Genomic DNA, 26,732 nt, shown 5'->3' with positions numbered 1-26,732 from the left:
CAAATGTATTCATTTTTTATTTTTTTTCTTCTGGATTTTTTCAACCTACCCCCCCCATTTTTTTTAATACAAAAAAGGTCTAATTAATTTTATTTTACTTTATTTTTGTTTCATTTTATTTATTTACTATTTTTATTATTTATTTTATTTTATGATATTTTTTGTTGTTTAATGCGCTCTTTTTTTGGTTTGGAATTCTTTTGTTTCTCTTTATACAAAATAATTTCTTCAGTTTTTTTTTTCCTTCTGTTATCATAAATTTCATTTTTTTTTTTTTTTTTCATTGATTTATTTATTCTTTTTTTGTTTATGTTTAATGCTCTTTTTTCTAATTCTTTTATTTCTAAAAAATTTAATGCTAAATCATTTTATTCTGATTTTTTGAACAGAATTGCTCCCCACCCCACACACACTTTTTAATACACAAAAATAATAATTAAAAAAATATAAATAAATTAAAAAAAATGCAACCATTTATTTATATTGTTATTATTTTTTGGTTTTTAAAAGCTCTTCTTTTTTTATTCAAAGGTTTTTAATGCAATTTTTTAATTTTATATTGCCCCCCCCTTTTTTTTTTGGGGGGTGCTTACTAATATTGAATTATCCCATCTTGCAGCCCCTGAGAATCTTTTTCTCTGACATTGCTGATTACTCTACATACAAGTATTCCTTCCCATATGACCAGAAAACTCTGATGTAGCTAACCATCCCCTTTTAAAGGAATTTTTTTGTACAGTTTTTAAAATGGCAGCCAGTATGAAATAAACGGTTACAGAGCTCTGCAAAACTTTTCGAAAATAATAATTGTTATGGAGGTAATTTCCACATCAAAAGTCACTGTGTTAGTTTCTATGGCCATTGTGCATTTATTCTCAAACAACCATGACAACTGAGAGCTGTTATTGGAACTTGGAAGGAAGATCGAGCTAGATCAACATCGATGTAAGATCTAAAAGATGTAAGCTTAAAACACATGTGCATAAAGCTACAGTCATCACACAGACGTACAATGCAGTCACATTGCAGTGGTGCTACGATACTACACTTCTGCTCATCAAGGTCAGCAGTTGCGGCACAGGAGTGTTGATCGACATTTTGATTACGGTAATTTTAAATAATGATAATTTAATATTTACATATTTAAATTATATTATAAATTCAGGGACAGGGACATGTCTTTTGCAGGAGAGCATTGAATAGCTCTTCTGGAGCTTTAAGCAGGGCCTCAATTTCATGCCAATTTAGAGAATCAAAAACATACAAGTCGCTTCAGAATCAGACTTTACTGCATGAGAAGCTGATTCTCGCAAATGAGAATCATCATATTATTACTCTGTATAAAACCGGGAATTGATTAACATGATAAGCACACAAACGTGCTAATTGTCTTGACTTTGTCTTTCATGTGATATAAAAGGGGCTAGGATGTACCACTGGGCGTTAAAATCATGCAAAAAAGTATAAATTCAAGAAATATTGATGTCACTGTGGAGCAAATCACACATTAAACAGGGCTGTCAACTTTTTGGAATTGCTTGGCGTGAGACAGCCGTACCAGGATTTGCCGACTACAATGTTCATTTTGACCAGCAGTGATTATTTGAGCCACATCAGCCCAAGAATATGTAAGGGGGGGGTTGTATGGAGTGAGCACAGCGGGAAAAAGTGGGCAATACGGGAAGCTCATTGCCGGGAAATTTTTGGTTTTGACCAAAAAAATAAAGAAATACATAAGGAAATATGTCATACTGGAGGGAAATTTGGTATAACTGGAGGGAAATTCTGGATTGCTTGCAGGGAAAAAAACATTTTTTCAGCCTGTGGGAGTGAGGCCGTGAGAAAGTGACCCAATGCGTGAGAGTTGACAGCCCTGCATTAAATGGCTTTAATAATAATAATTGCTTTAAAAATAATAAAGGCAAAAAAATGCTATGTGCATGGTCTGCAATTGAGATGCTCTTTTTAGAATTATGAGTAGGGTCAGTCCATCTCAAATCACCTAGTTTTCACAAAAGGTTCGCTGGTCACCCTCTCAGGTTTTGTTTAAAATCACTTATATCATAGCCCTACATGTATGTGCCAAATGAACACATTTCAAATGGTAGGTCTCTACGCGCATGTGCAAAAAGGGGGGGGGGGTCTGACCCAATTTTTAATAGGCCAGTTCTCGGAAACGACAAGGAGTAGAGACCTACCGTTTGAAATGTGTTCATTGGGCACATAGGGCTATGGTATAAGTGATTTTAAACAAAATCTGAGATGGTGACCAGCCAACCCATTTGGTGATTTGAGAGGGACTGACCCAGTAAAATGACTGTCTCTCCACGAACCAAAAGGCCAACACTTATGATAAGAGACTAGATTGTCAAATACCATTTTAATTTTCATTATTTTTTTTTCATACAGGTTCTGTGATATGCAACCATGAAGTTCCATACCTGTCGCAACACCAAACACCAACATATAAATCACTATACTGTAGTCTGGAGGATTACCAAAGGTACGGTATTTAAAACCGCTTTATCAAAATTTTGAATCTGAAGAAAATTCTTTTATTTTTCTCATAAATCCCAGTGAAATTTTAAGTCTGATATACTTACGGTTCTACGTCCACTGTGATTCTGTGAAACACATTTTTGCTTCTAAATATTAAAACCACTACTGCTAGTGCAATTTAGCTTTTTAAAAAGTCATGGTAAAATATTTTGTATTCTTATTTCTATACAGTGTACATATTGAGGCTTTACAAAAAAAAATGTACCCTTAAAATTATTGTTTCCAAATTTTGAGTTGCTTAAGCTTGTTCACATAGTTTTGATGAGAAGCAAAACGCGTGTGTTTAACAATGCCTCAGAGGATATGCAGATTATGCACTAAACGAAATTTATCTCAGGTGATAAATTTTAGTATTACCGTACTTTACTAATGTTAACGAGTAAAATATGAGCTTTATGCCAATACCAAAAATCTCAGTTTTTATATAAAAATTAAGGGGAAAAAAGGGGGAGGGGTTAAGTTAAGACAGTACTCTACATGTATGTTTGTATCCTTCTCTGGCGGACTCTAAAAAAGTGATGTGGAAATACCTGGCTAACCATAGACCCTTGATGATTATGAATTTCTCGCTGACACAAAATATTTTTTCAGTTGTTTTGGAAAACGGCCAGATGTGTAAGTGGCAATAAAATATTAATTTTGTTAATTTTAAGTTAAACTAATTCGTAATTTTATGTACAATTTTCTTTCAGTTGCTGCTGAAATGGGACCCAAGCTCTGCAAACTACAATGGGACATGAATGATGATAGAATACATTTACCAGCCCTGCAAAACAGTGACGAAGATAGATATGCAAAAAATAAATGCCTCCAATTGATGACAAAACATGAAAACATAAATTTAAAGACTGTTTTTCTCACAGTCTTAATTGTGGAAAATGGATTCATCAGATTCAGAACTTTTCATTAGGGATGCCGTTTTTTAATAAGGAATATGAGTGACAAACTTTAAGACTATTTTTCCCACAATCATGAAAATATGGGTATACATATCATGAAGATCGGGGCCACAATGTCGAGTTAAAAACATGAAAATGTCAATAAAATAATTAAGAAACTCCGACATAAATACATATATGTAAGAGTGTTCTGGACTACCTATTGTCAATGCTGTTTAAATCGCAAATGCATTTTAAGATGTGTAGACTGAACACTGTATCACTGACATTGGTTTTAAATGAGTTTTGTCAGATATGAGGGGTCAGACTCCAGCCCCAGTCATGCAACTTATATTCAGAAAGATTTTATTTAAATGGTTAATTTGAATAAACCAAGATGTCATGTATATTACAGAGAGCTGATACATAATTTATGTTTGCAGTACCGTATTTAATTTATTCAATTCTGTAAGTGCAGCAGGGTATAATGTATGATGTTATTGCCGTAATCACAATCTATTTTTTATATAATTTTGATACAGATTTTGATAGGGCATAAGGAAGATCAGCGTTTCATTGATGGGGTTACGCTGCTTCAAGAAAGTATAAATAGATGCATTAGTTTTTGATACACTTGGAATACATCCTGTTATCATTTTTTTTATATATGATATCAGCTAGTATCAAAATATAGTGTATCAAAAAAAACCTGGCTGTTGAACAATCAAGTGTATCAAATCGTATCAAAATCTTTCAAGTGTATCAAATTGTATCAAATTCTTTCAAGTGTATCAAATCGTATCTAAATTGTGCAAGTGTATCAAATCGTATCAAAATCTTTCCAGTGTATCAAATTGTATCAAAATCTTTCAAGTGTATCAAATTCTTTCAAGTGTATCAAATCGTATCAAAATTTTGCAAGTGTATCGAATCGTATCAAAATCTTTCAAGTGTATCAAATTGTATCAAAATCTTTCAAGTGTATCAAATCGTATCAAATTTTTACAAGTATCAAACTGTATCAAAATCTTGAAAGTGTATCAAATTGTATCAAAGTTGATATGATTTGATACAATTTGATACTTTTTGATATGTTTTGATACAATTTGATATATTTTGATACAATTTGATATATTTTGATACATTTTTTATATATATCAAAAACGTCCCAATTTGATACACTTTCGATACAGTACTTTTTGATACAATTTTGATACAATTTTGATACTATCAAAACTATATCAAATTTCTGCCAGGGTCGGTTCACATCATTGTATAATAATACTATCAACACCTTGACATCCGTTTGTTGCGCTTTTTTCTTTTTTTCTCAAGCCAAGCACTTGTTTGCGCGCTTTTTAGAAGCTTTACCATCCCGGGGCTCATAATTATTGCATATCCCCTCATACATGTATTTCGCTAACCCATTCATTGGTGCGAGTAGGTAAACATCATTGTTATTGATATTCTTCTTTTTTATTCTTTTTTGGTCCTCGATTATCATGATAGGAAAACCGTACACGGATGCTTGATAGGCTTATTTCTTGGGGTTCGTGTGTGCGTTTGTTTGACCCAATGTTTTCACATGCCAACCCTATTATTCTAACACCCACTATGTTGTGGCGAACAATAACAGATGCACGGAAATATTTAGATGGCTCGTTTATCGCATCTTTCCATTATTCACTTAGTTTAGTTTGATAACCCATCTGTTACGGGATCTTCCACCTGTCCTGTTTTAATTTTCATATATATTGTCCAATCTACTTCAACTAACTATATAGATATCTACTGATGGCATCTCTACACCTCAACGAGACTGTGGACAAAAACACAACACTTCCCAATATATATTTAGTACCAGTGCCATGGGACTGGCGGCTATTCATCCAACTTATCCTTGCCATCGTCGGTATCATAGGAAACTCTATTGTGATACATGTGTATCTTCACACCCGCACACTGACGATGAGTGCTACGAATAGATTCATCGCAGCTTTAGCAGTTGCTGATATCATTTCATCAATATGCATTATTCCAATTCCGACTCTGTCCTATGTTCCTGACAACTTCGGAGGTCGCTTCTACTGCAAAGTGGTACATTTTTCATTTCTGTTGTGGATATCCATTATCGCATCGATTTTTACCCTTACCTTTCTCGCAATAGAGCGATTCGTTGCTATAGGTAAACCTATGCGATACAACAGATTTTTTTCGATGAGGAGAACAAGATTCATCATCATTATGATCTGGAATTCTCGCTTTCACCTGTAATACTTTTCAGATTTACGCTGGTCAGTTTGATGATGTTAAAGGAGCCTGCTATGTCGACTTTGGTAGTGTGGAATTTCAAATGTTCATCGGCGTTTCGATTTTTGTCATCCAATATCTTGTACCTGTTATTTTGATGATTGCAGCAAACATTCGATCCATCCAACTTTTAAAAGTGCAAGCCCAGATGTTTACTACAAAGTCAAATAAAAAACCGGCAAATCTTGCCCTACTTGAAGCTCGACAACGTGTCATCTACATGTTACTATCTGTAATAATTAGTTTCATCATCTGTTGGTCTCCGGATCAATTTGCCTTTCTTGCATTTAATCTCGGCCTAGTGCCATTTGAATACGTGTACAGCAATCTGTACAGCGCATTTGTGATATTGGCTTTTGCAAATTCTTGCCTCAACCCCGTCTTGTACGCCCTAACTAATAAGAATTTCAGGCAAGCTATCCAACAACATTTGTTCTGCTGCTCGATACGTGCCGAGGAGCCAGTGATTGTTCTTTTTGATACCTTGGATGAACCTGGCGAACTTTCCGGATCACATACTGAGGGGAGAAAGTTGTCTGTAGTTAAGAGTATGCCTCCATCGACTTCAGTGTCCACGAATCACTTTGATGTCGCAATTACTAACAACATTTGAACCCGATAAAATGATAACTAATCCCTATTCCAGAAAATTACAGCATACATTTTTTGGGTTTAGAGAAATATTATCCTGTTTTGCCAAGTGAAACATAGTCCAATCGTAATCATTTATTTAGTTCTTACTGGCAATAAAAGTCAAATATTAATATATGACCAAATTTTAAACAATAACGGTCAAAAACACGCGTTTTTGTATGCTGTGACAACCAAACCCAAAGACTTGTACAAAGACTTGTAAAATGTTTTTCATAACCAATTATAAAATCAACATAAACTCGTAGTATTAAATCTTAAATTATAATCAATAATGCTTAGACTTGTCCCAAGTCTTAGAAATTTGTAACCACAGTTCAATTCAATTCAATTCAAATTTTATTTATACACCGAAAGGCTCAGATCAGCCCTTGAGCTGGTCTTCCCTAGAGCAGTTAGTAAGAAAACATGCAAAATTGCATGTTTTGGCCAGTTCCTCAAATTACAAAAAATAATAACATTTTGATGTTTATAAAGAATTAGGATTTAGCTATGTTTCATTTGGCAAAACAAGATAATATTTTTTTTTTTTTTTTTAATATTATTTGACTGTAATCGGGAATATAAATGTCTAATAACAGCCAATACGTTTATCATTATTTTTGGTGTAAAACAACGAGGCGAAATAAAATAATGATGTCGCCCGTGTTATATGCGACGCGACGATAGATGCACGACAGCGGCTAAAACCAATACCTTTATTCTCTAATAGTTCTGGGACTGAAAGTAGTGGCTCTTAAGCTGTTGGGCCACGCCCATATAGAATACAAACCATGATTTTACTCAAGGTTAACTTTTCAGTTATCATTTAGCCTTAACAATAGGTAATATATCGCCAATAATACCTGTCACTAACAGAGTGGGTAAATATTGGAATCGTGAATCTACTTAGTATTATTTCCTCAATAGCTGTTTATGTTGAAAAAAAAAGCTGGAAACTGCTTTAGCAAGTAATCAGACCAGTCATCTTTTAAGCATTAATTTCAATCCAGGTTAAAACGGCAGAGGTGGTGAAAGTATACCTAATAAGAGTAGGAATATCTGCTAATAGTAATACTGATTATCAGTAGTGCAGGAAGCGCACAAGTTTTTCTTATCGGTCCATTATTTATTTAATTCAGTAGGAATTCAGCTGTCACTATTTTCCGGAATCTTTCACAAGCCCGGTTTCACATTACCAAATCAAAATCAGCTGACAAGAGATCTAGCGATGGCGTCTCTAATCCTCAACGAGACAATGGACATTAACACAACGGTTCCAAATGTTTATTTGGTAACAGTGCCATGGGACTGGCGCCTAACCATCCAACTTATCCTTGCTATTGTCGGCATCACAGGAAACTCCACTGTGATACATATATATCTTCACACCCATACACTGACGACGTGCGCAACGAATAGATTCATCGCAGCTTTAGCAGTTGCTGATATCATTACATCAATATGCATAATTCCGATTCCGACTCTGTCCTATGTTCCTGCCAACATCGGAGGTCACTTCTACTGCAAAGTGGTACATTCATCGTTTCTGTTCTGGATATCTGTCGTCGCGTCGATTTTTAGCCTGACCGTTCTTGCATTAGAGCGTTTTGTTGCCATAGCTCAACCAGTACGATACAAAAGACTCTTTTCGGAGAGGATGACAAGATTCATCATAATAATGATCTGGATGTTCGCTTTTACCTTAAACATCTTTATACCTTTCACTTTTCATCTTGATGAAGTTACAGGAGCCTGTTTTGTTGATTTTGTCAGCGTAACATTTCAAATGTTTATTGGCGTTTTGGCATTCATTTTAGAGTATCTGGTACCTCTTATTTTGATGCTTGTAGCAAACATTCGATCGATACAACTTCTAAAGATGCAAGCCCTGGTTTTCAACACAGAGTGCAATCAAAAGAGCGCAGATATGCACTTACTTCGAGCACGACAACAAATCATTTACATGTTACTAGCTGTGATAATCACTTTCATTGTGTGTTGGTCTCCGAGTCAATTTGCATTTCTGACCTTTACTCTCGGCCTAGTGCCACATGAATATATACACGGCAATCTAAACAGAATAGTTGTGGTATTAGCCTTTGCAAATTCTTGCCTCAACCCTGTCTTGTACGCCCTGACCAATAAAAACTTCAGGCGAGCTATCAAGCAACATTTGTTTAAGCTACTCGAAACACGCCGACGAAGCAATAAATGGTCTCTTTGATACTCCGCTTGAAACTGGTGAGCTTGTAGGCTCAAAAACGAGCACAGGTGGCACAAATTTATCCACAAATAGTATTTCTGCATCGACTTCGACAACCACGAAACACTATGATAACGCAATTATTACTAATAACATTTGAACACGATTAAATGAAATCTCTATGGCCAAGCAGAGAATAAATTCATTATCAAGCGTTATCATCATTTTGTAAGACACAATATTAACACCACTAATTAGGACAATAGAAACCGGCTCCAACATGACGGAACCGCCAAGAACCGTCGGTCGACCGCCGATCGAGTTTTGATTTCATCCCTTATGAAATTTAGTCATTTGTGAATTATATTGATTTCTCACGTTTGGAGGATTATATTTGCAGGGTTTCGCAAATCAGATAAAGTGCCTTCTCTCTATATGTTGTGGGTGTGGAAGGCCCTTCAGACGGATGTAAACCATGATAGCTTAGTAAGTTGATAGCCTTATTAATTGAAATCTATGCTGTTAAAATGTCAGAACATTATTATTATAAATATATATCAGCATAACTCCTTTTGTCTAATAACTAGTTATCCTGGAAGTACAAGTCTATTGTATCGGTCCGTTGTTTACTTGCTTCAGTTTTGGGATTCATCTGTTACTCTTTCCCGGAATCTACGTCCCGTTTTCACATTACCTAATGCGTCTGTCACACTACACCGAATAGGTCTTCCGTACAAGAAACGGATGGTATTTTAGTAAATCCGTTGTTGTTCGTCAATGTTCGTTTTATGTTCTTTTTATGTCCTGCTATCATCCGCCAAATGCGTTTCGTGTTAGGTGATGTTCGTTAAGTCTGGCGGCAAGTTTTGTGCATGCACAAAACTTGAAACAAGTGTACCGAATACACATGTTCGGTATTTATCCGATGTGTGTCCGTATAGTGCTGCATATTGCCGGAGTTTGTTCGCTCTCCTTTCGTTCATGTTCGTTGCACTCGGCCCGTGTTCGTTGCAAATACGTTCCTGTGAGGCCTTCACCACCGGATAGCATATTTTTGCATTCGGTGATGTACGTTGACCCAGACCGTGTTAGTGTCACACTACACCGGATCGGTCTTCCGTATAAGAAACGGATGGTATTTTAGCAAATCCGTTAGTGTTCGTCAATGTTCGTTTTATGTTCTTCATATGTCCTGCTATTATCCGCCAAATGCGTTTCGTGTTAGGTGATGTCTGTTTAGTCCGTCGACAATACGTTTCAAGTTTTGTGCATGCACAAAACTTGAAACTTGATGCGAGCCCTGGTTTTTACTACTAAAACCAATAAAAAGGGTGGCAATCTTGCCTTACTCGAAGCTCGACAACGTGTCATCTACATGTTACTAGCTGTGATAATCAGTTTCATCATCTGTTGGTCTCCGGACCAATTTGCCTTTCTTGCCTTCAATTTCGGCCTGATACCATTTGAATACCTGTATGGAAATACATACAGAGCATTTATCGTATTGGCCTTTGCAAATTCTTGCCTCAACCCTGTCTTATATGCCCTGACGAATAGGAATTTCAGGCAAGCTATCAAACAACATTTGTTCCGCTGCTCGATAAGTGCAGGCGAGCCAGTTAATGTTCTATTTGATACCATGGTTGAACCTGGCGAACTTTCCGTATCACAAACAAACACTAAAGATAAAATTGCTAACAACATTTGAACTCACTAAAATGATGACTGTACGAGGACAAAACAATGATTAAGCGTTGTGTGAATTAGCGAGTATTTCATAGTCCCTTGTAAAGAATAAGAAACAACATCTTGTCGTTAATACTAATATAGGACTGGACAAATGCAACGCAGTGACAGATTAAAGCTATTTCTCTATTATAGATATTTGAAACATCCATGTACTTTCCTAGCTTTCTTGAATTCTTAGTACCTAATTGATCTGTTACTTCTGCATGAACAACATCCTCAACTCCGTTTCAGAGATCACCTTATCCAAATTCATCAAAATTTACATTTAGTAATCTTTCACCCTTGAAGACTGGAATGCATATTGTCCTCTTCGCTATGTAATGAGCTCCTTACATCCCTACATGTAAGCATGGTAAAGCGCTCTGTGTTTTGTATAAGGAAACTGAATGTACACATACTACATGTAGGCCTACTACTACTAAATATCTACCAAGAAGTAATTACCCCCTTTAAATGATGGCCATTTATTCCTACACGGTTGATCGTATGCCGAATTTTACATACGGTATGCAGTCGAAGTACATTATGACACCTCATTTTGCTGCAACTTACAAATCTTTGGTTACTTTCATTAAAATGTACTCTGTGACATCAATATTGGGACCATTGCTTTGACTGCGTGTGTCAAATTTGGCATACAATTAACCGTTTGGGAATAAAGGCCATTATTTAAAGGAGGTCATTACTTTTTGGTAGATACTACCGTATTACTTCTAGGGTACACTCTGCACCCGATGGGCAATAAAAAACGAGACTTATTTGGAAGTGAGCTCCTTTTCTAAAGAATGTTTATATAATTATTCCTTTTAAATGTTTCATTTTACAAATCGTCCGTGTGATTTCATGAACTAGGGGCTTTTCAACCTTTTTTCATTAATGTAAATAGTTCTATACTATATAGTACATTATCAATTTATCAATGTTGCATTATGAAATATTAAAAACGTATATGATGTGTATAGAAACTAGATAGGGAAATCAGACGTTTATGTGTGTAGCATGCTCCAAATAAAATAAAATAAAATAGAATAGTATAGAATAGAATAGTATACAAATAATGAATGTTTATGAGTGCAATGGTAAGAATATTTTCATGAGTTGAAAAATGGAATGTTCCATTCAACGAAGCGAAGCTGAGTTGAATGGAACATTCCATTTTGCAAGGAATGAAAATATTCTTTCCATTGCACGAACGAAAAAACATTCATTATTTGTTTTATATAACATCTAAATAGATCTTTGTTATTTGATTTGTTGATTGTAATGGCTTTGCAGGAGTTAAAATATTGTACGAATCGTAGACAAATATGGCTTTTTTTTAGCAATACATTCTTGTATCACCCAAAAATAAGCCATTCAAAAGTATTATTTTAAGGGTCTATCATTATTTTTACCAGGCGTTTGCTACGCAGTAAAATAGAATTTAAGCTTACCTAGCCACCGGGCCTATCCAATGCGTATTGTAAGCTTACCTTTTCACTTTTCTTGTTTTCTACTTTTTCTTTCCCCAAAGAAAAAAAAAATCGGAATATGGATATTCGCGGCTTTCCTTGTAGATGTCGATTATATTTCTTCAAAAATATTCATCCAGAATTGCCGCAAATTAAGTTTGTTGTTTTAAATATCCCGTAACACGGTAGGGCCTATGCTATGCATACTGTTCGCCGATCGGACTGAAAAAAACACACCATGTAATCTAGCCGTGCAATAGAACGTACGGAATATAACGAAAATGCATGGTGCATATAACGAAAATGCGCGGCGCATATAACCAAATTCCACGGTAGTGACGTAGGCCGTAAAATAGTTTATTTATTGAATGACATGTGACCAACAATCAACCAATCAAATGACAAGGATCTACTTAGGTGTTATATAAAATAGAATAGAATAGAATAGAATAGAATAGAATAGAATAGAATAGAATAGAATAGAATAGAATAGAATAGAAAACAATCAAATAAAATCTGTAGAATCAGATACTGTGTTTGTTTGCTATATTCCCAAGAGGAAGTAGAAGAACCACATTGACAAAGTAAGAAGAAGAATAGGAGCAGGATGGGGTGATTTGGGAAAGAAAGTCTACAACCAGTGTGTCTCCCTAGCAATGACATATGGCTCAGAAACTTGGGCCATGACTCAGAGAATGGAGCAAATGTTGACAGTGGCTTTATGGAGAGGAGCAGTGCCGCCGCCAAGGGGGGCGGTAAGGGGATGCGTTACCCCGGGGCTCGGCTCCAAGGGGGCCGTAAAAAGTAAAAAAACAAAAACAAAACTCTACTATGGGCCCGTAAAAAAAAAAAAAAAGGGACTTCAGGGTCCTTTAAAAAGTAAAGAAAAGATACCTTGTAATTAAGGAAACTTTTCTTTGCTTTATATGGGCCAACTAAGGTCTCTTTTCTTTTCCATGCCCGCCTTTCACCACTGCTCTCCGATATCGATTTCCCGAAGTGCCATAAATGAGAATGGCTGCCGATGCATGAGCATCCTTGGTTTCAGGTTTCCTCCTGCATTATATTTTAAAACCAGATCTCTTCCCATATCCCTGTCCCGCCTTATTCGGTTCACATCATTGTATAATAATACTATCAACACCTTGACATCCGTTTGTTGCGCTTTTTTCTTTTTTTCTCAAGCCAAGCACTTGTTTGCGCGCTTTTTAGAAGCTTTACCATCCCGGGGCTCATAATTATTGCATATCCCCTCATACATGTATTTCGCTAACCCATTCATTGGTGCGAGTAGGTAAACATCATTGTTATTGATATTCTTCTTTTTTATTCTTTTTTGGTCCTCGATTATCATGATAGGAAAACCGTACATGGATGCTTGATAGGCTTATTTCTTGGGGTTCGTGTGTGCGTTTGTTTGACCCAATGTTTTCACATGCCAACCCTATTATTCTAACACCCACTATGTTATGGCGAAAAATAACAGATGCACGGAAATATTTAGATGGCTCGTTTATCGCATCTTTCCATTATTCACTTAGTTTAGTTTGATAACCCATCTGTTACGGGATCTTCCACCTGTCCTGTTTTAATTTTCATATATATTGTCCAATCTACTTCAACTAACTATATAGATATCTACTGATGGCATCTCTACACCTCAACGAGACTGTGGACAAAAACACAACACTTCCCAATATATATTTAGTACCAGTGCCATGGGACTGGCGGCTATTCATCCAACTTATCCTTGCCATCGTCGGTATCATAGGAAACTCTATTGTGATACATGTGTATCTTCACACCCGCACACTGACGATGAGTGCTACGAATAGATTCATCGCAGCTTTAGCAGTTGCTGATATCATTTCATCAATATGCATTATTCCAATTCCGACTCTGTCCTATGTTCCTGACAACTTCGGAGGTCGCTTCTACTGCAAAGTGGTACAGTTTTCATTTCTGTTGTGGATATCCATTATCGCATCGATTTTTACCCTTACCTTTCTCGCAATAGAGCGATTCGTTGCTATAGGTAAACCTCTGCGATACAACAGATTTTTTTCGATGAGGAGAACAAGATTCATCATCATTATGATCTGGAATTCTCGCTTTCACCTGTAATACTTTTCAGATTTACGCTGGTCAGTTTGATGATGTTAAAGGAGCCTGCTATGTCGACTTTGGTAGTGTGGAATTTCAAATGTTCATCGGCGTTTCGATTTTGTCATCCAATATCTTGTACCTGTTATTTTGATGATTGCAGCAAACATTCGATCCATCCAACTTTTAAAAGTGCAAGCCCAGATGTTTACTACAAAGTCAAATAAAAAACCGGCAAATCTTGCCCTACTTGAAGCTCGACAACGTGTCATCTACATGTTACTATCTGTAATAATTAGTTTCATCATCTGTTGGTCTCCGGATCAATTTGCCTTTCTTGCATTTAATCTCGGCCTAGTGCCATTTGAATACGTGTACAGCAATCTGTACAGCGCATTTGTGATATTGGCTTTTGCAAATTCTTGCCTCAACCCCGTCTTGTATGCCCTAACTAATAAGAATTTCAGGCAAGCTATCCAACAACATTTGTTCTGCTGCTCGATACGTGCCGAGGAGCCAGTGATTGTTCTTTTTGATACCTTGGATGAACCTGGCGAACTTTCCGGATCACATACTGAGGGGAGAAAGTTGTCTGTAGTTAAGAGTATGCCTCCATCGACTTCAGTGTCCACGAATCACTTTGATGTCGCAATTACTAACAACATTTGAACCCGATAAAATGATAACTAATCCCTATTCCAGAAAATTACAGCATACATTTCTTGGGTTTAGAGAAATATTATCCTGTTTTGCCAAGTGAAACATAGTCCAATCGTAATCATTTATTTAGTTCTTACTGGCAATAAAAGTCAAATATTAATATATGACCAAATTTTAAACAATAACGGTCAAAAACACGCGTTTTTTGTATGCTGTGACAACCAAACCCAAAGACTTGTACAAAGACTTGTAAAATGTTTTTCATAACCAATTATAAAATCAACATAAACTCGTAGTATTAAATCTTAAATTATAATCAATAATGCTTAGACTTGTCCCAAGTCTTAGAAATTTGTAACCACAGTTCAATTCAATTCAATTCAAATTTTATTTATACACGGAAAGGCTCAGATCAGCCCTTGAGCTGGTCTTCCCTAGAGCAGTTGTAAGAAAACATGCAAAATTGCATGTTTTGGCCAGTTTCCCTCAAATTACAAAAATAATAACATTTTGATGTTTATAAAGAATTAGGATTTAGCTATGTTTCATTTGGCAAAACAAGATAATATTTTTTTCAATGCCAAAAATATTATTTGACTGTAATCGGGAATATAAATGTCTAATAACAGCCAATACGTTTATCATTATTTTTGGTGTAAAACAACGAGGCGAAATAAAATAATGATGTCGCCCGTGTTATATGCGACGCGACGATAGATGCACGACAGCGGCTAAAACCAATACCTTTATTCTCTAATAGTTCTGGGACTGAAAGTAGTGGCTCTTAAGCTGTTGGGCCACGCCCATATAGAATACAAACCATGATTTTACTCAAGGTTAACTTTTCAGTTATCATTTAGCCTTAACAATAGGTAATATATCGCCAATAATACCTGTCACTAACAGAGTGGGTAAATATTGGAATCGTGAATCTACTTAGTATTATTTCCTCAATAGCTGTTTATGTTGAAAAAAAAAGCTGGAAACTGCTTTAGCAAGTAATCAGACCAGTCATCTTTTAAGCATTAATTTCAATCCAGGTTAAAACGGCAGAGGTGGTGAAAGTATACCTAATAAGAGTAGGAATATCTGCTAATAGTAATACTGATTATCAGTAGTGCAGGAAGCGCACAAGTTTTTCTTATCGGTCCATTATTTATTTAATTCAGTAGGGAATTCAGCTGTCACTATTTTCCGGAATCTTTCACAAGCCCGGTTTCACATTACCAAATCAAAATCAGCTGACAAGAGATCTAGCGATGGCGTCTCTAATCCTCAACGAGACAATGGACATTAACACAACGGTTCCAAATGTTTATTTGGTAACAGTGCCATGGGACTGGCGCCTAACCATCCAACTTATCCTTGCTATTGTCGGCATCACAGGAAACTCCACTGTGATACATATATATCTTCACACCCATACACTGACGACGTGCGCAACGAATAGATTCATCGCAGCTTTAGCAGTTGCTGATATCATTACATCAATATGCATAATTCCGATTCCGACTCTGTCCTATGTTCCTGCCAACATCGGAGGTCACTTCTACTGCAAAGTGGTACATTCATCGTTTCTGTTCTGGATATCTGTCGTCGCGTCGATTTTTAGCCTGACCGTTCTTGCATTAGAGCGTTTTGTTGCCATAGCTCAACCAGTACGATACAAAATACTCTTTTCGGAGAGGATGACAAGATTCATCATAATAATGATCTGGATGTTCGCTTTTACCTTAAACATCTTTATACCTTTCACTTTTCATCTTGATGAAGTTACAGGAGCCTGTTTTGTTGATTTTGTCAGCGTAACATTTCAAATGTTTATTGGCGTTTTGGCATTCATTTTAGAGTATCTGGTACCTCTTATTTTGATGCTTGTAGCAAACATTCGATCGATACAACTTCTAAAGATGCAAGCCCTGGTTTTCAACACAGAGTGCAATCAAAAGAGCGCAGATATGCACTTACTTCGAGCACGACAACAAATCATTTACATGTTACTAGCTGTGATAATCACTTTCATTGTGTGTTGGTCTCCGAGTCAATTTGCATTTCTGACCTTTACTCTCGGCCTAGTGCCACATGAATATATACACGGCAATCTAAACAGAATAGTTGTGGTATTAGCCTTTGCAAATTCTTGCCTCAACCCTGTCTTGTACGCCCTGACCAATAAAAACTTCAGGCGAGCTATCAAGCAACATTTGTTTCGCTACTCGAAACACGCCGACGAAGCAATAAATGGTCTCTTTGATACTCCGCTTGAAACTGGTGAGCTTGTAGGCTCAAAAACGAGCACAGGTGGCACAAATTTATCCACAAATAGTATTTCTGCATCGACTTCGACAACCACGAAACACTATGATAACGCAATTATTACTAATAACATTTGAACACGATTAAATGAAATCTCTATGGCCAAGCAGAGAATAAATTCATTATCAAGCGTTATCATCATTTTGTAAGACACAATATTAACACCACTAATTAGGACAATAGAAACCGGCTCCAACATGACGGAACCGCCAAGAACCGTCGGTCGACCGCCGATCGAGTTTTGATTTCATCCCTTATGAAATTTAGTCATTTGTGAATTATATTGATTTCTCACGTTTGGAGGATTATATTTGCAGGGTTTCGCAAATCAGATAAAGTGCCTTCTCTCTATATGTTGTGGGTGTGGAAGGCCCTTCAGACGGATGTAAACCATGATAGCTTAGTAAGTTGATAGCCTTATTAATTGAAATCTATGCTGTTAAAATGTCAGAACATTATTATTATAAATATATATCAGCATAACTCCTTTTGTCTAATAACTAGTTATCCTGGAAGTACAAGTCTATTGTATCGGTCCGTTGTTTACTTGCTTCAGTTTTGGGATTCATCTGTTACTCTTTCCCGGAATCTACGTCCCGTTTTCACATTACCTAATGCGTCTGTCACACTACACCGAATAGGTCTTCCGTACAAGAAACGGATGGTATTTTAGTAAATCCGTTGTTGTTCGTCAATGTTCGTTTTATGTTCTTTTTATGTCCTGCTATCATCCGCCAAATGCGTTTCGTGTTAGGTGATGTTCGTTAAGTCTGGCGGCAAGTTTTGTGCATGCACAAAACTTGAAACGGAGTGTACCGAATACACATGTTCGGTATTTATCCGATGTGTGTCCGTATAGTGCTGCATATTGCCGGAGTTTGTTCGCTCTCCTTTCGTTCATGTTCGTTGCACTCGGCCCGTGTTCGTTGCAAATACGTTCCTGTGAGGCCTTCACCACCGGATAGCATATTTTTGCATTCGGTGATGTACGTTGACCCAGACCGTGTTAGTGTCACACTACACCGGATCGGTCTTCCGTATAAGAAACGGATGGTATTTTAGCAAATCCGTTAGTGTTCGTCAATGTTCGTTTTATGTTCTTCATATGTCCTGCTATTATCCGCCAAATGCGTTTCGTGTTAGGTGATGTCTGTTTAGTCCGTCGACAATACGTTTCAAGTTTTGTGCATGCACAAAACTTGAAACGGAGTGTGCTCGAATACACATGTTCGGAAGTTGTCCGATGTGTGTTCGTACTGTTCTGTATATATACCCTGGGTTTGTTCGTTATTCTTTCGTTTATATACCGCAGGTGTTTGCAAGGTTTCGCAGGCGCTTGTGCCGGATTTAGGCCTATGGCGAACATGTGCATCAATCATTGGGGGTGGGGGGACTTTCTGAAGGGTGTGTGACGCAATATCATATTTCCCCCAGTACTTTAGTGACTGACAAGTAGAAAAAAGGAGGAAAGGAGAGAAAAAAGAAAAGAAAGTGAGAAAAATTGAAGAGAGAAGAGAAGAGAAAAAGTTAAATTGCACGTAAATAGTAGGCCTATGCATGATAGTAGTATTGAGGAAGGGGCACTTTCTGAAGGGTAGAGGACGCAATATCAAATTCCTACCAGTTTTAGTGATTGACAAGAAAGAAAAAAGAAGAGAAAACATGGAAAAGGTTAAATTGTACGTTATTGAGTAGGCCCAGGATAGTATATAGTAAGCCTAAGTATAGGCCTGTGATTATTATAGGCAGTGCTTAAATGTGGTTCCTTGGCCCAAAAGCCTGTGAAAATTACTGCCGGCCCGTCGATATGTATAGGGCCCGTGATCAAAGTCAGTATTTAAGACGGACTTAGGTCTGTTACTGACATTAACATATCAATCCATGCATGCTTTACCTGAAATTACGAGTCTGAAGTCTGTCAGTGGATCAGTGTAACATTTTAAATTTTGCAAATTCAGTTCGGGCCTTCTTTGTTTTTTGTTTAAGGCAATAATAGTGTAAAAATGATGCACCAAAAACAATTTTCCAAATTTTCTATTTTTAAAACTAAATTTTTTTTACACAATAGGCCTAGGCCTAATAATGTAAATAGGCCCTACAGTCACCATGCAAATGGCATCAATTGGACCTTCATTTTGAAAAATGGACAAGTCTTCCTTTTTGCTTCTGCTATGGACATCCACGTGTTATTTTTAAAACAATTGTTTATATTATACAATAATGGTGAAAACTTTTCAATGGCTTCAATTAGGCTTTCGTTTCACCAATTTGCGGCTGTTTCAAACTAAAATAGTACCCAATAATAGTGCTAAAATGGATCCAAAAAATGACAAATGGCTTCAATTGGGCCTTCATTGTCCAAAGGTTTCTCACCTCTATTGCCCCAGACGCTGGTTGCCCTGATATATCAGATTTGTAGCCCTTTTGTACTTATTAGCCAATATTTGACCATTTTCGTCAAAGTTTTCCCCCTTAAAAGTTGTCTTTCCCCACTTTGTTCACCCTCTGAAAAAGTACTTGCTACGTCACTGCCTCTAAGGGGTCAAAAACCCTCTCAAACACCCTCTCCTCCCCCACTTTTCTGATAGGGTGGACGTCCCTGTTGGTGCCACATGCCACGGATTCGCCGGTCATTTGTCGGAGGTTGAACGATTGAATATAAAACGCCTGCAGGATTATTAGCGGCCACAACGTATAGAGAGACGAACGGGAATCGGACCCCCAAATCCGGACATTTGTCGGACGTTGACCTCCAAATCCGGTCATTTGTCGGACGTTGAACGATCGAATATAAGACGCCTGCAGGATTATTAGCGGCCACAACGCATAGAGAAACGAACAGGAATCGGACCCCCAAATCCGGTCATTTGTCGGACGTTGAACAATCGGATATAAGACGCCTGCAGTATTATTAGCGGCCACAACGCATGGAGTGACGAACGGGAATCGGACCCAAAATCCCACCGAATCTTCTGCCGGACTGGTGATTTTTCCACCGAATAAAACATTTTTGTATTCGGTGATGTACGTTGATCCAGTCCGTTGTAGTGTGACAGACCTATAATCTACATTAGCCATCTCCCCATTCCAGAAAAATACAGCACTAATTTTTTGAGATTAAAAAAATAGAATCAACTTCTGCCAAATGAAACACAATTCAATCCTAATTATTCATTTAGTTCTAACTAGTAATAAAAATTAATTTTACCATGCTATACTCCTACACATGTTGGTAGCTCGCGGGTATCAGTTTCCCAGTCTGTAACCAGTGGACTTCGGTTGCATATATAAATGCGCATATATAAATGCGCACGTGACATCTACAAGTCGCCATACCGTATTAAACGATATAAGGTACCCGGATGTACATAAACTCCCCGTGCAAAAGTATAGGGGAAAATGACAGGTCGCAAGGACAATTGCTTTTGCAAAATAGTGGCATTGATTGCAAAGGGTAAAATAACTTGACCCGAAAGATAAACTCTTTATTAACGTTTTCCATCACGGAAAAAAAATTAACTACGGAAAAGCTAGATATAGCTGATTTACAAACTTATATTTCATAATTTTCGTGCTAAATGGGCGTGCCAATTGGCCATATCTATGACGTAGTGCTGGTTTCATACTATCATGCTGCTTGCCGCCGAGCGGCGTGACACACGCGCATTGTAGACAAACAGACACAATCAAGACTTGTGAATGGCTAGAAGTCATGCCTCTTGTCGCAACGGCATGAAAGTATGAAAGGGGACATGATTGGCTTTAAGGTCAGAACTGTGCAGGCGGCGGATGACATGATCGAGCCGGCAACTTGTGAAACCGCCCGGCCGTATGGCATTTTCCAATATAGTCGGTTAATTTTGTGGGGTTCATTATCGAACCCCAACGGTTTTAGCTTGTATTTATATTATTTATCAACATAGGCCTATTTGTTTGTGATATTTCAAGCGTTTTAAAATTTCAAAATAAATCCTATTCAATTACACGGTTGACGATGAAAATTTACTGAATTTAGAGAATGCAATGCGGCCACCACCTGGAACTGTGGTCGCAATTTCAGTGATTGACAGTGAGGTAACACGAACATGGCACTGGCCATCTGGTCACGTGCGCATTTATATATGCGCATTTATGTATACAACCGAAGTCCACTGGTAACACAGACTACGTCAGACTGAAGTAAACTTTGATAGCTTAGTAGGTTGATAGCCCAGATAATTGAACTATTATGCTGTTTAGTAGTTGGACTGTTATGCAGTCATCTCAAAGTGGTTTTCTGACTTATCTCACGCCCATATTAAAAGCTAACCGTGATTGTACTCAAAGTTAATTTCTCATAGTTAATTAGCCTTAACAATTGGTAATCTCATATTGCCAATAATACCTGTCACTAGTAGAGCGGGTAAATATTGGAATCGTGCATCTACTTTACCATAATGTACCACTACGATCCTCGATAGCTGGGTCTGTCCGAAAAGAGCGCTTGAAAGTGAACTTGGCTCGTACACCAGTCTCGTTTTAAGCAGTGACTTAATTCAAGTACAAGTATAGTTTCATATGAGTAGGAATAACAATTCGTCATACTGTTATACTGATGCAATACTGTCTAATTACCAGCAGTGCGGGAAGTTGATCTTATCCGTCCATTACTTATTTACCATGTTTACTTCAGTTTTTGAGAATTCTTCTGGCACTATTTTCAGGAATCCCATTTTCACATTACCTAATCTAAATTAGCTAACTAGAGAACTAGTGATGTCATCTCTATTCCTCAACAAGACAATGGACAAAAACACAACAGTTCCAGATATTTATTTTGTACCAGTGTCATGGGACTGGCGCCTAATTACCCAACTCATCCTTGCTATCGTCGGCATCACAGGAAACTCCACTGTGATACATGTATATCTTCACACCCGCACACTGACAACGAGCGCTACGAATAGATTCATCGTAGCTTTAGCAGTTGCTGATATAGTTACATCAATTAGCATCATTCCGATTCCGACTCTGTCTCACGTTCCTGACAACTTCGGAGGTCACTTCTACTGCAAAGTGGTATATTTATCGTTTCTGTTCTGGATATCCGTTAGCGCGTCGATTTTAAGCCTCACCGTTCTTGCAGTCGAGCGTTTTGTTGCCATAGCTCAACCAATACGATACAAAAGACTCTTCTCGGTGAGGATGACAAGATTCATCATAATAATGATCTGGTTGTTTGCTTTCACCTTTGAAACTCATATACTTCACACTACTCATCTTGATGAAGTTACAGGAACCTGCTATATTGATTATGGCAACGTCGGATTTCAAACATTCATCGGCGTTTTGAATTTCATTCTAGAGTATCTGGTACCTCTTATTTTGATGATTGTAGCAAACATTCGATCGATACAACTTCTAAAGATGCGAGCCCTGGTTTTTAGCACAAAGACCAATCAAAGGAGAGCAGATCTTGATTTACTTCAAGCACGACAACGGATCATTTACATGTTACTAGCTGTGATAATCAGTTTCATTGTGTGTTGGTCTCCGATTCAATTTGCTTATCTTACCTTTAATCTCGGTCTACTGCCATTTGAAGTATCCGGCAATCTACGCAGAATATTTGTGGTATTGGCCTTCGCAAATTCTTGCCTCAACCCTGTCTTGTACGCGCTGACCAATAGGAACTTCAGGCGAGCTATCAAACAACATTTGTTTTGCAACTCAATACACGCCGGCGAGCCGGTAAATGGTCTCTTTGATATTCCACTTGAAACTGGTGAGCTTGTAGGATCAAACACGAGCACATGTGGCACAAATTTATCTAAAAATAGTATTTCTGCATCGACTTTACCGACCAAGAAACACTATGACGACGCAATTACTAATAACATTTGAACACGATTAAATGGCAATTCTATGGCCAAAAAGTGGACAAAACAATGATCAGGCGGATATTGTAAGACACAAATAAATTGACAATACTCAGTACTCTAGTCATTTATTTAGTCCTTAGTGAATTACAACGATTTCCCAAGTTTGCAAAGTTTCCCAAATAAGATAAAGCGCCTTCTCTCTACAGGTTGTGGGTGTGGATTGTGGAAGACCATTCAGACGAATGTAAACCATGATAGCTTTAGTAGGTTGATGGATTATGCTGTTTAAAAGTCATATAATACAGTCATCTTAAAGTGATGTTTATGACATGTCTAGATACTTTTAGCATCAATTTATCGCTTAAAATAGCAAAATGTGTATCACCTTATAAGAGTAGGGCCAAATTATTATAAATAGTAATATTACTGCTATTGTCTAGCACTAGTTATGCGGGAAGTACAAAAGTTTATCGTATCGGCCCGTTGTTTACTTGCTTCAGTTTTTGAAACCATCCGTCACTCTTTCCCGAAATCTTCCACCCGTCCTGTTTTCAAATTACGAATCTAAATCTTCAGCTAACTAGAGATCTAGTGATGGCATATCCAATCCTCAACGAGACCATGGACAAAAACACAACTGTTCCAGATATTTATTTGGTGCCATTACCATGAGACTCTTGGCTAATCATTAAACCCATCCTTGCTATCATCGGCATTGGTATTAAAAAAAGGGAAAGACGTATATGAAATAATATAAAAAAAGGCAGACGTATATATGAAATAGTTGTTGTAGTCTACTAACCAGAACTCTGTCTATTTACTATTTTGTCAATGTGCTACCAATTATTATCTTGCTGCAACAGATAGTTCAAGAGATTTCAGTTCATAGGCACTACAATCGTGCAAATCGTGTTAAAGTTGCCGTATTTGGCAGAGTAATAGTGATTTATAATCTAGGCTATGGAGCCATTTCAACGTGCAACAACACCGCTCATTTAGTGGGAAAAGGTCATTGAACTTTGCACAGGCGGTCAAGAGCAAAGTTATTCAAACTCACTCACAACCCACACCATCGTTAACCTCTGGATTCAGATAAAGTATACTTTGACCTATCTGTGATGTATGTTATGGACTGAATGGGTAAAAGTGTAACAACGTGACGTCATCTAAATTTGGCTCCGCAGGGGGCGAAAATGAAAATGGTCTCAAATTATTCTTCGTGTTACAAGAAATGAGAAAAAGAATAGTTATATAACTCTCAAAGAAAATTAAAAACAGGAGAAAAATGACACAACATCCAACAAGACTTACAAAGTTACAAAACCGACGTTTCGAAAAGACAGAACTTTTCTTTCTCAAGGGATAAAATAAGAGATCAAAGAGAATTTATCCAGGTAACACAACAATTGTCAAGGTCAAATTGACTCAATATAGGCCTAGAATTCAATGCGATTTAGTGGATATTATCCTATTTTGCTTTATTGCCATGGTAACGAAACATCCTACAAAGGGAAACTATTCTTTATCTGATTTCTCATTTCTCAGTTTGAGGCCATTGTCATCAAAAGCGGAGCAATTTTCATTTTCGCCACCGAGCCCAAATTTGACCTATATATGATGTTACAATGTTACATATTGCCCATAACTCCATAACCGTAACTCGTAGATATGTCAAACTATACTTTTTCCGAATCCTTACAAAATGTATGACTAAATAAACACATTATTGTGTTTTTAACCAGGTCCGAGCAATTATGAACTTGACCCCGTGTAAAAATTCGATGACCTGTTAATATGGGCCCTGTTGAAATGGCTCCATAGCCTATAATGATTATCTCATCTATAAGTACTGTATCTCTGTCAAATATGACAAAGTTAACATGATTTGCACAATGGTTACGGCAATCTATTGGGCTAATATGATATAGTAAGAACATTCTCCAACCATAGTTTCATTAAAGATTCTAATTTTGCGTCGTGGCGAAGAGACGCTGCGTCTTTCGCCAAACCCACGACTCTTCCGCCTCGGAGAGCGAAAAAGTTCATCTGGTTGAACTTTTTCGCTCTCCGCAGAGGAAAACGCTCTCCATTGTCCAATCACAAAACATACTTGATGACACGTGATTTAAAATACAGATTGGCATATTCCAAAGATCGACGTGAGCAAAATCCCTCGGCCTATCCATGATGGACGAAAGCGAGAAAATCATACAATTTGTCTTTTGCGTATCCAATATCGTGTCATAAAGGATGGGCTGGCCAATATTTTGAGTAGTGGATGCCGGCGACTACGATTATAATTATATTATTTATGATACATGAACTTAAAAATAAAAGCAATTATGTGTTATTGTTTTTGATTTGTGTAGCAACTGGAGGAGTTCAACTTCCTTAAATGAAAGAAAACTATGCTCACCCACAAACAACCCACTCAACCACGCCCATAATTATTGCACCGCTCCTACAAAATGATTATAACACGTATAACACTTACAGCATTCCGTTAATTAGTATTTTATATCCACTGCCAATAAATAGCAGTTTGTGCTGCCAATAAATAGCAGTTTGTGTTGATCGATTTAAATAAACGAGTTTTGACACCGCGGTATCGGAGGACGTATGTTTTTGTGTAATACAATCTACAAAAAAAAACGTTTCAAAACGTGATCGATATATCTGGTCTTGTCTTGTCTTGGTTATCTGCAGGTTCAGATATAGCTGTACTATCGCCAACTTTGATGCTGCTCAAGTTGATATAAAGATATGACTACTTTTGGACTCTATTTTTAAAATTTTCTAATATGGATACTAAAGTGGTGTCCCCATGAAGCTTGTTCCAGTCTGTCACGGTGCGAGGGAGGAAGGAGTTCAAATAGATGTCATCTGTTCTTTGCATCTTGAGGATTTTCAGCTGGGTGACTACCCCCAGTTTTCTGTTGACATGGTGAACTCGTTCATGATTTTGTACATCATGGTCAGTCTGTTGGTTCTGCGTCGGTCTTCTAAGGTCTCCCACTCTCCAGCATTTTTGTTACACTGCTGCGCTGCTCATAGTCATTCAAGCAGAATGTGGTGCTTTCCGCAGGATTCTCTCCAGAAGTATCTTATCTCCTCTTCTGAATGGATCCCATACACAGGAAGCATATTCTAATATGGAAATAACCAGCATAGTATAGACTGTTACTTTAGTTTCCTGTGATACAAACCAGATGTTTCTCTTGGGAAAGCCCAAGATCCTGCTTGCTTTTGAGGCTGCCGTCTTAATGTGACCCTTCCACTGAAAGCGATTGTCGCGTTGGACTTCTAAATATGGATGGCTAGTCACTTCATTGAGTTCTTCTCCACAAAATGTGTAGTTCATCTGCGATATTTCTTTCTTGAGGGTGATCTGCATTACAGAGCATTTGCTGGGATTGAATTTCATGCCCCATTTGTCTTGCCACTCCTTAAGTTTTGTCAGGTCATCTTGCAAAACTGTCAACTCCTCCGGTGAACTGCTAGATGTATAAAGCACACAATCATCTGCAAACAACCTTGCTGTACTGGTGAGGTTTGCAGGCAGGTCGTTGATGAGGAGTAAGAACCACAATGGTCCAGTGACTATGCCTTGAGGTACCCCTGAATTCATATTTTTTTAGGTCTGAAGCTGTGCCTTCACAGATCACTTTGTGAATGTCACCCCTGATACCATAGTGCTCAAGTTTCTTGAGGAGGCGTTCATGTGGCACCTTGTCGAACGCTTTGGCGAAGTCTAAGATGGCCATATGCGTGACTTCACCTCTTTCGATGCTCTTGGCCAGGTTATTTAAAGTCATGATAAGTTGAGTTTCCGTGGAGTGTTTTGCACGGTACCCATGCTGCTTGTCGACAAGAATACTATTTTGTTCCAACTGAGTGTCCCATTACATGAAAATGGATGATGTGTTCCATTACCTTGCACGGAACGCTGGTCAATGAGACAGGCCTGTAGTTTTCAGGCTTTGATTTCTCACCCTTTTTGTAGATTGCA

General features: G+C 37.5%; 2 protein-coding genes and 1 long non-coding RNA gene across 4 annotated transcripts; all 3 read left to right on the top strand.

The window, feature by feature from the left end:
* The first annotated feature begins 664 nt into the window (after positions 1-664).
* Positions 665-3,867, top strand: LOC140161240 (uncharacterized). Of its 2 annotated transcripts, none has more exons than XR_011860083.1 (3): positions 665-945; positions 2,410-2,503; positions 3,252-3,867. It is a non-coding gene; the product is annotated as an uncharacterized lncRNA (long non-coding RNA). The 2 variants fall into 2 exon arrangements; XR_011860082.1 differs by lacking the exon at positions 665-945 and adding an exon at positions 980-1,107.
* Positions 3,868-13,427: 9,560 nt separating this feature from the next.
* LOC140160193 (galanin receptor 2a-like) lies at positions 13,428-14,555 on the top strand. The gene is made up of 2 exons (XM_072183471.1): positions 13,428-13,818; positions 14,050-14,555. The coding sequence occupies exons 1-2, from the start codon at positions 13,428-13,430 to the stop codon at positions 14,553-14,555; spliced, it is 897 nt and encodes a 298-aa protein (XP_072039572.1).
* A 1,250-nt stretch (positions 14,556-15,805) lies between these two features.
* Positions 15,806-16,939, top strand: LOC140160192 (galanin receptor 2a-like). The gene has a single exon (XM_072183470.1). It carries the CDS (start codon positions 15,806-15,808, stop codon positions 16,937-16,939), a length of 1,134 nt encoding a protein of 377 aa, XP_072039571.1.
* The last annotated feature ends 9,793 nt before the right edge of the window (positions 16,940-26,732 follow it).

This window comes from Amphiura filiformis, chromosome 9 (genome assembly GCF_039555335.1).
Source record: "Amphiura filiformis chromosome 9, Afil_fr2py, whole genome shotgun sequence".
Taxonomy (NCBI): domain Eukaryota; kingdom Metazoa; phylum Echinodermata; class Ophiuroidea; order Amphilepidida; family Amphiuridae; genus Amphiura; species Amphiura filiformis.
This window is presented reverse-complemented; position numbering and strand designations above follow the sequence as displayed.